At 48.6% G+C, this 12223-nt stretch overlaps 1 protein-coding gene across 1 annotated transcript; it reads right to left on the reverse strand.

Annotated features, from left to right (window-relative positions):
• Positions 1–5348: 5348 nt before the first annotated feature.
• Positions 5349–10346, reverse strand: LOC311596641 (left-right determination factor 2; the record flags this gene model as incomplete). The annotated part of the gene is made up of 4 exons (XM_084780292.1): positions 5349–5913; positions 8933–9178; positions 9411–9705; positions 10097–10346. 4 exons carry the CDS (start codon positions 10344–10346, stop codon positions 5550–5552), a joined length of 1155 nt encoding a protein of 384 aa, XP_084636418.1. The 3' UTR covers positions 5349–5549.
• Positions 10347–12223: the final 1877 nt, after the last annotated feature.

Here is a 12223-nt window from a genome sequence, read left to right on the forward strand (position 1 = left end):
GAACTTGCCTTTTACAGACCAGGCAGGACCTCACCGTTGGTCTGTACCCCAGCAGCTGTCTCCAGTCTCAACACCAAAGGAGAACCAATGTAACAATAGGCGACTAGCTCTAGATTTCTTTTTCCTACACAGGGAGGACATCTTAAAATGAATTTTAATCTTGATGTTTTTGTCAAAAACAATTCAGCGAGATAAGCCAGGACTGGCTGGGCAGGTCTTGTGATGGCAGGCAGCGTTCAGGAGGCCGAGGCAGGATGATTGGCATTTCTATACCAATCTGTGATATATGATGAAAGAAACCCTGCCGCGAAAAAATGAATTGAAATTCCAGTTTATTGTTGGAGGGCTGGGGATATAGTCGGTAGGGTGCATGAAGGACCAGGCTCCTTCCCAACACCGCATAACCTGCAGAGATGGTGCAATCCCGGTGCTTGAGAGGTTGAAGTAGAAGGGCATCCTTGGCTATTTATTAAGTTGAAGGCCCGCCTTGGGACCCTGTCTCAAACAAACAAACAAACAAAAGAGTGTCGAGCTACACTATTTCATATGTAGAACAGAGTAAAATAAACAACAATTTTATAGAGGAAAACTGATGAAACTTTTTATCTTCAGAGTCTGTAACCATGCCTTACAAACCAGCTACGCGTAGTATGGCTAACTTACTAAAATAAGCTGGGCCACGTGCTGGCGCCCGCCTTTATGCCCATCACTCAGGAGGCAGAGGCAGGCTGACCTCCGAGTTTAAGGCCAGCCTGGCCTACTGAATGAGTTCCAGGACAGCCAGGATTACATAGAGGAAACCCTGTCTCAATTAATTAATTAAAAATATATAAATTCGGGGGCTGGAGAGATGGCTCAGCGGTTGGGAGCACCGGCTGCTCTTCTGGAGGTCCTGAGTTCGGTTCCCAGCAGCTACATGGTGGCTCACAACCATCTATCATGGGATCTGGTGCCCTCTTCAGGTGTGCAGGCGTGCATGCAGGCGGAACTCTCTATATGTAATAAATAAATAAATTTTAAAAAATATATATATATACATATATATAAATTCATCTGGGCGTGGTGGCACATGCCTTTAATCCCAGCATTTGGGAGGCAGAGATAGGCAGATCGCTGTGAGTTCGAGGCCAGCCTGGTCTACAAAGCAAGTCTAGGATAGTCAAGGCTACACAGGGAAACCCTGTCTAAAAAACCAAAAGAAAAAAGAACCAATAAATAAATAAATAAATAAATTCTTCAGAGGCATGCAGAATATGGCATTTTAAAATGTTTTTATCATTTTAATGATTCACTGAGAATGAGACATGTTAATTTCTGGCAACACCAAGCCTACCTCAAACAGGATGATGAGCATCAAAGAACCTCCTTATGGAGATGGCTTCAAATGTGACAAACAAGCCACTGGGGAAAATGTCCTTGTTTCTACCACAGACAGAATTCTGCCTAAAAAGAGGGCAAGCTTGGATACAGGCAGAGTCGATGGCCAAACTCTGCCAAGACAGGGTAAGCAAGTCCTCAATAGTTCCTGCCTCACAAATATGACTGTCAGATATATTGGGCCAGAAGGCTGAAGAAGATGCTCCAACATAATAGAGAGATTGGGTAACTGTTCAGGTGACAAACTTTCTCTGTTATCTTCTCATTTGGAAAGCTGCTAACCTGCACTCCCAGCATACTCAGATAATCAAGTTTATTCCTTCTCAGGTCTCTGGTGGAGTTGAAGACCAGGTAGCTTAGTTTTACAATAAAGCTTAGTTGTTTAGGGGTTAAGATATTTTTAGGTCTAGATAGATGTTTTAAGTTGATAATGACAAGATGTGATGGAGATTGATTTACATTCAGAATTTTAGACAGCCCAAGATAGGAAAGATCTTTTCTTCAGGGCTGTCAAATACAAATAGCCAAAACACTAAGAATGTAACATTTATATAATTCCTGATTGTGTCATGGTTCCTCTTGCTATAGGTAGTTTATTGTATATATGTGTAATAGTATAAACGTATATGTAAAAATAAAAAATGTTTACAAATAAGTAAATAAATTGCTAGAGTGGGCAAATTTTGTTTCCTTGTTTTTTTCCGAGGTTATTTTTGTTTTCCCTTCTACCCTTTTCCCCCCAAGACAGGGTTTTTCTGTGTATCCTTGGCTGTCCTGGAAATTGCTTTATAGACCAGGCTGGCCTCAAACTCAGAGATCTGCATGCCTATGCCAACCAAGTGCTGAGATTAAAAGTGTGCGCCAGCACCACCCAGTCTTATTTCATTATTGTCCCGCCATGCCCAGCTGTTGTCTTATTGTTTGTTTACATTGTCTAGGAATGAAACCTGGGCCTTTGTGTGTGCTAGGCTAGTGCTCTACCACTGAGCTACAACCCTGAGCTCTAGTTGATTTCGTTTTTTGCAAGTGGGAAAAATTTTTGCTAGAATGGTCAAATTTTGTTTCCTTGGGTTTTTTCCCCCAAGGTTATTTTATTTTTGCTTTCCCATCTAATTTCTAGAACCCTTGTAATCTCAACCTGCAAGCCGCTGAGCCAAAAGAAAAAAAGTCTGAAGAAGGAAGATGGAATATTTAAGGTCTGTATAACATAGTCTGAAAAAAACCATACAGATAATTCCAGCACTCGGCAGACAGAGGCAGGAGGATCGCTATGAATTCGGGGCCAGCCTGGTCTACAAAGCGAGTCTAGGACAGCCAAGGCTACACAGAGAAACCCTGTGTCAAAAAACAAAACAAAGACAAACAAACTATACAGATACAAAATTGAAAAATCAAAAAGTCCCACTTATAATAGGATTTGGCTTACTGCCTGTATTTGTTTTCTTCCTTCAAGAAATACAGCTTTTTTCAGTAGAGATGTAAAAGAAACATTTGCTCATATCAAATAAGGAAATTCAGACAGACCAAAGGAAGATTCTGACAAGTTCGGGTTTTACCACCGGAAAAGGTCCAAGCCTCCGCCCACCAGCTCCCGCGGCAATAGCTGAGTTGATTTGCAAACTCGGGTTCAGAGCACCACCTAGTGTTAACGCCCTAGAGATGCCTGTAGACTCCGGCAACAACAGGCACTAGCAAAACCAGAAGAGAAAAGTATATTTATTTTATCTACACTCTGTCCTGGCTGTTAACAAAGATTCTGCTGTTTTCCTGTCCAACTGTAGTAAGAATGGCTTTAAATTTTGTTTTCACTGATGTGTGTGGGTAATTTGTGTGCATGTGTATATGTGCACCACATGCATGCTGGGTGCCCACAGAGGCCAGAGACGGTGTTAGGTCCTATAGAAATTAAGTGACAGTCTCTGTGAGCTGCCACCTGGGTGTTGGGAATCGAGTCTGGATCTTCTGGAAGGGTATGCAGTGCTTAGCCATCTCTCTATCCCCAAGATGGCCTTTCTCTCTCTCTCTCTCTCTCTCTCTCTCTCTCTCTCTCTCTCTTTCTTTTTTGCCTACAGTCTTCAACATAAATAAGTTACTCTAGTCAAGACTCAAAGGACTAATGTTGGCTAAGCAGTGGTGGCGCATGCCTTTAATCCCAGCACTGGGGAGCCAGAGGCACACGGATCTCTGTGGGTTAGAGACCAGCCTGATCTACAGAGAGAGTTCCAGAGTTCCAGGACAGCCAGGGCTACACAGAAAAGCCCTGTCTCAAAGCAATCAAGCAAGAAAGCAAGAAAGAAAGGACTAGCCTCTGTGAACTAGTTTAAGATTTTTGAAACAGGGTTTCTCTTTATAACAGCACTGGCTGTCCTGGAACTCACTTTGTAGACCACGGCGATCCACCTGCTTCTACCTCCCCAGTGCTGGGATTAAAGGTGTGCGCCACCACACCTGGCTTTGTCACAAGAATTTAAGTGATGCATGTTATATACACATGCTATTGCCTAGCCTAGCTCAATAAATGCTTGCCTACCACATAACCATCACCCCCAAATTCATTGCAAGGATCAAGGTGTGGTGGCACACACCTGTAATCCCCTCACTCAGGGAGGCTGAGGCAGGCGGATCTCTGTGAGTTTGAAGCCAGCCTGGTCTACAAATGAAGTTCAGGACAGCCAAGGCTACACAGAGAAACCCTGTCTGGAAAAACAAAAACAAGAAGAAAAAAAAAATGCTCTAAAGAGAACCTTTTATGAAACTGTTCAAAATACAGTTATTGTTGTTGTTGTTGTTGTTGTTTTGGGTTTGAGACAGGGTTTCTCTGTATAGTCCTAGACTCACTCTATAGACCAGGCTGGCCTCAAACTCACAGCAATCCACCTGCCTCTTCCTCTATAGTGCTGGGATTAAAGGCGTGCGCCACCACACCCGGCTCAAAATAGTATTTTTGAATGAGAATTGTATGGGAGCTTAAACTTAGTGCCGCCTTCAAGCTTCCAGCATTGGGAGTCTCTGCTTATCCCTCAGCTCCTAACCACGTTGCCCTCGTTCCCTGTCGTTCCCTTCTAGTGAACAGGACTTAGAAATGACGTAGAGACAAAGGGTGAGACATCACTTTAATTCTGTTCTCCAGATCATCTTTTTTTTTTTTCTAAATATAAAAAAGCACCATGTTACCACACATACTTTCTCATGGTAGTTCTCTAAAGCTGAGGAAGAATGCCAAACACGCCCAGTCCCGCTGACTCCGGACTAGCACCTACCAGGGGCTGTCTGTTCCTGCAGCTTCCGAGCTGAAGGCCACTGCTCCTATTTTTAGGTGAACAGAGAAATGCACAGGCTCCTGCAATGCCCTGAGACCCCTGCTTGTGGTCAGTTCCAGGAGCTAAATAGTTGATTTCCTGACTGTTGCCCAGTTGTCCTCCCTGCTCTTAGTGCTCTTAGAACAAGGACCCCCAGGTGGGGGAGGGGTTGTTTGTTTGGTTTGGTTTGGTTTGGTTTTTTGTTTTCCCAGACAGGGTTTTTCTGTGTAGCTTTGGCTGTCCTAGGCTCACTTTGTAGACCAGGCTGGCCTTGAACTCACTGCCTCTGCCTTCAGAGTGCTGGGATTACAAGTGTGCGCCACCACGCCCGGTTCAGTGTGTTTTTAAGTCATGACAGAACATGCCTTTAATTCAGCACTTGGGAGGCAGAAGCAGGTGGAGGTGTATTTTTGAGTTAGAGACCATCCTGAGCTATCTATGGAGACCCTGTCTGAAAAGAAATTTTTTAAAAGTCTAGAATGTGTATTTGGAGGGGGGCTCTTTTCCAGATTCCCTCCTGTCTAGGGCTGGATGAGAGTCTTCTGTTTGTTTTGTTTAAATGAATTTAAATATCACAGTGTGGTAGTGTAAATTAGCTTTGATTCCCTGTTCTCACCATAGGCTTTTGTTACATAATTAGCTGAAAACTGGCCAGAAAACAGACTCGGCTGGGGACCTGTTCGCTGCTTTGTCCTGTCCTCTGCTAAGTGGGCCAGGATGTTCTAGCGAGTGACCTCATTTGCTCCTGTAAGTGCTTAACCTAGGGGATGGACAAGGAAGCCAAGCCGTGGAAGACGGAAGGCAAAGGCCAAATGTAGGTACTGAGTGAGGACAAGGTGGCTTACTAAGCATAAAACTGCGGCTACTCGGGAACTACAGGTCTATCCCCCTGGGAATGAGCGCCCCATCCGAGGCACAGCTACACGTCTGCACCCTCATGTTGGGCAGGCTGACTACCTGAGGCCTGGTCCTGCCTCCCTCCTTCACGCTGACAATCAAGGGCAGGGAGGTCATCTCTGAAGCAATGCACTGCCGCGGGCCCAGAAACGGCCACATGACAGTCAGGGCCTCCGGTGGCTGCAGGCAGCTGCCCACACACTCGTAGGTCAGGAAGCCTGGGGGCTCCAGGATCCAGTTCTCAGCCCACTTCAACCCCTGCAGGTCCAGGTACATCTCCTGGCGACAGCATCTCGTGCCTTCTGTCACCGGGGCCTCAGAGTCACAGTTGCCTTGAGCTCTGTGGGGGTGAGAAATCAAAGGAGGAAGACTTACCGTCCATTTCTCTCTCTCTCTCTCTCTCTCTCTCTCTCTCTCTCTCTCTCTCTCTCTCTCTCTGTTTCTCTGTGTAGCAGAGGCAGGAGGGTCGCTGTGGGTTCGAGGCCAGCCTAGTTAGTCAACAAAAGTGAGTCCAGGACAGTCAAGGCTACACAGAGAGACCCTGTCTCAAAAACAAACAAACAAACAAAAGAAGATAGAGAACAAATAAAGAACGGTCTAGAACATAAAGTCAACTACTGCTTACTAAGGTTCTTAGTGTGCCAGGACTGGACTAAGTTGCCTGCCCTGTGTGTTATCTCAGGAGATACTTGCATTCCATCCTCGGAGGGATCCTGAAGGAAGTTCTAGTCTTATCCTGAGACCCGAAGGTGCCCAGTGTCATAACAGAAGACTGGATGTTGAGGACCAGTGAAAAGCAGAGCTAGACAAAACCTAACTGTCTTAAGCATTCCTCAGTGTCCAATATCCATAGACCATGGCCTCGGGAAAGCTCAAGGATAACAAAACGATGCAGCCTGTGCGTATGACCTGTGTACACCCTCCTCTATGCTTTAAGCCGTCATTTGGTTCCCTATAATACCTAATCAAGCGGAGCATGGTGGTGTACGCCTTTAATGCCCAGGACTCAGGAAACAAAGTCAGGCTGCTCTGTAAATGTGAGACCAGACTGATCTACGTCAAGAGTTCCAGGTCAGCTAAAGCTTTACAGTGAGACATTGTCTCAAAAAGCAAACAAACTGACTGAATAAACAACAAGAATATTAAAAAGATTTTTCTTTTAGACAGGGTTTCTCTGTGTAGCCTTGGCTGTCCTGAGCTTGCTTCTGTAGACCAGGCTGACCTCGAACCCACAGTGATCGCCTGCCTCTGCCTCCTGAGTACTGGGATTAAAGGCGTGCGCCACCCAACACTCGACTGAAAAGGTGTTTTTAAGTACTTGCTGGGGGCCATGGTGCTACTATGCCTGCCATCCCAGGAGGTAAAGGGAGGGAGGGAACTGCGTCATGATCACCCTGAGCTACACAGAGGATTCCAGAGCATACCGAGCTGCAGGAGATCCTTGCCTCAGAACACAAAACCAGAGCTAGGAAGATTGCTCAGTGAGGGAAAGTGCTGGCTGCACAAGTGTGAGAGCAGCCCAGGTTCAAATCCCCAGCACCCACGTGAGTGTGCAGTGTAATGTGTCTCTGTGAACTCTGTGGGGACGGGAGGAGTCGTGGAAGCGTGCGGCCATGCTAGGTCTCAGGTAACCAGGAGCCCCTCTCTCAACCAAGATGTAAGATGAAGGCTTGTGGAGCTCATGGGCTGTGTTCATTCAAGATTGACCTTTGAGCTGGGCGTGGTAGTGCATGCCTTTAATCCCAGCACTCGGGAGGCAGAGGCAGGTGGATCGCTGTGAGTTCGAGGCCAGCCTGGTCTACAGAGCGAGTCCAGGACAGCCAAGGCTACACAGAGAAACCCTGTCTCAAAAAAAAAAAAAAAAAAGATTGACCTTTGACCATTACACACACTATATGCCCCACACACCACACATACACACACACACACACACACATACGCTACACATACTACATACCTTCCCCCCACACCCACACATATATACCACATACCCATACATATACACCTCACACACACACACACACTACATACACACCACATGCACACACACACACCACATACATACATACCCATATACACACACATCCACACACCACATACATATCATATAACCACACACACACATCACATACATACTACATTCACACACACACACCACATACACACATACACACACATCACATAACCACACACACACTACATACCCAGATACACACACCACATACACACATACACTCACACACACCACATACCCCCCACATGCACACACATGCACCCATACTTACACAACACACTACAAACACACATATATGCACTGTATAAACACGTACACATACCCACACTCACACATACACACCACATACACCCACACCAAATACATACCACATACCCCACACACACACACTCGCACACACCACACACACACACACACACACACACACACACACACACACACTCACACACGATATACTTACCGAGAGGAGCAGGATGGGAAGTTGGGGGTGTTATGATCAAGACACACTGTGTACATGTATGAAATTGTCAAAAAGTAGTTTTTAACAACAACAAAAAAGCCACATCCAAGTATGCAGGGCAGGCAAGATAGATCAGCAGGAACAGCGCTTGTCATGCAAAACTGATGACGTGAGTTGCACTGGATCCCTGGAACCCACATGAGGGTGAGAGAGAAGGAACTCCACAAAGTTCTCCTGATTCCCACATGCATACAGGTCCACACACCACACAACAGCAACAAATGCAAATGTTTATAGTATATACTTAATAAGAGCCGTCCTGGAACTAGCTCTGTAGACCAGGCTGGCCTGGAACTCAGAGATCCACCTACCTCTGCCTTCTCAGTCCTTGGAACTAAAGGCATGTGTCACCTCTCCAGGCAAGAGGGGTTTTTGTTGTTGTTTGGTTGGTTGGTTTGGTTTTAGTATTTTTGTCCCTTGGCGGTGGTGGGAGGGAGCTGAACGTAAAGTTTTGTTTGTTTGTTTGTTTTTTGAGACAGGGTTTCTCTATATAGCCTTGCCTGGCCTCGAACTCAGAGATCCATCACCTGCCTCTTCCTCCTGTGTGCTGGGACTAAAGGTATACGCCACCACCGCCTGACTTGAAGCTAAACATTTTCAAAGACTTAATCAGGAAGGGAAGAGTGGAAATAGATTGTTACAATAAGGTGTGTGACTCAATATTTGACTGATACCCTTTCTAAATTAACTTCTAGAAACAGGTAGGAATGGGTCATCTGCTGGGGCAGCCTGCACAATCCACCCCTAAACTGGTCCAAAAAGTCGGGGTAAGGGGGAGGATGACGCAGTCTACTGTAATCCCCAGCCACCTAGCCTCCAGCCTACCCGTAGTCCTTGAGGTCCAGCGTGTGCAGCTCCAGCTGTGGCTCGCCCCGCCCCTCCTCGCCCGGCGGCCCCTGCTCTGCAAAGCGGACCAACTTGTGGGCGCTCCAGGTCCCCGGACCCAGATGCTCCCTCTGCACCGACACCTGGAGCAGCAGCGGCTGCCTCGGGGGGCTCAGCTGCTGCCAGAAGTTCACAGCCTCGGTCACGTCGAAGGCCTTCCAGCCGCTCTCGTGGATGGACACAAGCCTGAGACACAACCGCGAGCATGTCAGTCGAAGAGACCCTGGAGGTGTCTGTCCCGTCTTGTCCCCACCCTTATCCTCTGCTGCTCCCCTCCCCAAGCAATGCCGAGCCTAGCTCCCCAACTCCCCCACACCACACACACCACACTCACACATCCTCCTCCTCCTCCTCCTCCTCCTCCTCCTCCTCCTCTTCCTCCTCTTCCTCCTCCTCCTCCACCAGCAGCATCCCCTACCTGGAGTCGATGAGGGCGGTGCGGTTGGAGCCATCCTCACGGACTCTCAGCCATTCAATGGTGACCCGAGCCCGGGCACTGTAAGGGGACGGCCTCTCGTGCTTCCGGAGAGCGGTTCTGGGGACCGGCTCCTGGAACAGTCGCAGTACCGCCTGTACCAGCTCGCTGTTGGGCGGCAACCGCTGCTCCATGCCAAACACTAGCAGGTGTGTAGAGGTCTCTGACACCAGGAACCTGCCTGCCACCTCTGTGGACATGGACAGAGTCAGCCGAGCTTCCACAGGCACCACAAGACCTCTATGATGACCCGGCCACTGTGCTGAGAGTCACCTAGGGCCGAGCCTTCCTAGCTCTGAGCTTCTGGTGCAAAGCCAGTAACTTCAAATCTCCAGGGAGAACTTGCTTGCTAAACCTCCCCAACCAAGCACAAAGACCTCTGGGACCCAGAACTATCTAGGCCCCTGTGTCTCACCAGCTGCCTACCCCGTTCCAGCCTGATCTGCCTCCTCCTGGCCTTTCGAGTTCTAGGCCCAGCCACCCTCTAAGGCCATGTTTAAACTGCACAGTTCGCAGACTGTGGCACCCCTCAACACACACACACACACACACACAGTCCACTGGCATCACCAGAATGGGAAGGGTCAGCCTATCCTCTCCAGAGGCCAGGGACAGCAGGAAGAGCTCACCTCGGAAGTTCTGGCTGAACCTCTTGCCTCGGGAGCGGTCCGCATGACTTCGCTGCAGCAGGGCCACATACTGGGACCTCACATGGTTGGGGATGGCCACCCCCTCCACATCCACTCTGTCCAGAATAGGGGCCTGGCTGAGCTGCAGCTGCTGCAGCAGGCTGCCCAAGACCTGCTCGTCAGTCACGGCTGCCCCAGGGCCAGCCAGGGCCAGCACCCAGAATACCCAGCCAAGCCACAGGGACAGCATGGTGCCGCCCAGGAGGAATGGTCCTTAAAGTGCCCCGAAAAGCTCTTGGGGGCTAGATGGTGTGCTGAGGGCTGATGCTGGCCTTCTTTATAGCTGGGGTGGGGGGCAGGGAGAAAGGACAAGAAAGGTCACACCCCTGGGACCTCCTGGGAGCTCAGCACCAGCTGACAAGCCCCTGAGTCCCGAGGAGGGGCTGTCTAGAAAGGGTACGGAAAGCTGTCTGGACGACACACAGGGCTGGGGTTTCTGGCTGTGAAGCCACTGGCTTTCCACAATAGCGTTCACGCCTGTTGGAGTTATCTGAGAGAGTCACAGTCCTGTTTTGTGGGTAAGAGAATTCCCTGGGGTGCGGGGGAGCAGCTCTCACCAACTGTTGGGGGCTCCTGGTCCTTAATAAGCACACACATATATACATATGTATATATACATATACATATATATATACATACACGTACATACATACATACACACACACACACACACACACAAACACTCTGTTACCTGTGTAGCCTTGGCTGGACTGAAACTTTCAGAAACAAGTCTAGGTCAGGCTGACCCCAGACTTGAGATTGTTCTCCTCCCTTTCTCCCTTGAAGGCTAAAACTGCAGGTGTACATCACTACGGCCGGCCTGTCTAAGACTCTTGAAGGCTTCTGGATGCTTCCCTAGGTCTAGGTTTGTCCACGGAGAAGGAAAGAGTCCCCGTGTTCTTGCTGGCTCTGGTCACTTCCACAGAAACGCTGTATCCTTCAACACCCCCTGGGGTTCCTCGAGGCTCATCACAGCCCTCAACCCGCCCTAGCCGCCCATGGCAGAGAAAGAGAGATGCTGCTAACGCGAGATTTTGGCAGCACAGCCTCGAGTAAATGTGAAGACGTCGGCCCATGCCTTCTTGCTCTCAGTGTGACACAGAATGTGCCCCTTCAGACAGCAATTTCTTCTGGGAGGGGTCGCCCGCTCGGCTCACATACCATGAGAACTCAGGCTTCCATCTTGCTCCCAGTTACAGAATTAGGGACAGAAACCTTCAAAAACAGAGGCCAGATCTGTCCAGGGGCACGTCCATTTCATAGGCAGCCAGCTGCCCCCACTTCTCCCAGCTCCCGTTTTAGAACGGCTGGGCCCCGGTGGTTGGGAGGAGCTTGGCCTTCCAGGGAGTTACTTACCTTCTTGGTGCCTTGTTTTCCTCATCTGAAGAAGGAGGTAACTGTGAAATAATCTATTTTATAGGGTGGGCATGAAGAATAAATGAAGGGACACAGCGTCCGAAGCGTACAGAATGCTGGAGAAAGGGTTCGCTCTCGTCGTCACCCCCTGAAAGCTAAAGACATCAGTAGGAGCAACATGGAGCCTGGGGGTGGATCAGAAGCTCCGGGTCAGCCTCAGCTACGTGTTTAATTTGAGGCTAGCCTGGGATACACAATACCCTGCCTCAAAATAAATACACACACACATGCATGCCTCAGCTGCGGACATCGCTTGAGTGCTCGTATGTGCCTGGCCCCATTCCAAACTGGGAGTATGAATCCACGAGGCCCTTAGGTTAGCCTCAAGTGCATCTTTCAGATACTGGTCTGATCACCACAGGACAAAGTCACCTGTCACAGTGTTAGTGGAGACCTTAGGACACAAATATAGGCACCTGTCCCCTAAGGCTCTTCTGGCTCAGAGAGCTAAGTGTGTGCAGGGGGAAGCCCTTCCTGTAGCGTAGTTTCTCCTGGGAGGTAAGCAATGATCACAGAGGGGCAGGGATCCCCACTCTACATTCTCAGTGGGGGCCCCTAGCCCCTGGCCCCTGGGTATGCCCTGTTTCCTATTAAAACCAATTCTATCTTTCTGTCTTCCTTGGACATCCCTGATAGAAGAAAAAAACCCTC

This window comes from Acomys minous (genome assembly GCF_964271855.1).
Source record: "Acomys minous genome assembly, chromosome: 1".
NCBI classification, from domain to species: domain Eukaryota; kingdom Metazoa; phylum Chordata; class Mammalia; order Rodentia; family Muridae; genus Acomys; species Acomys minous.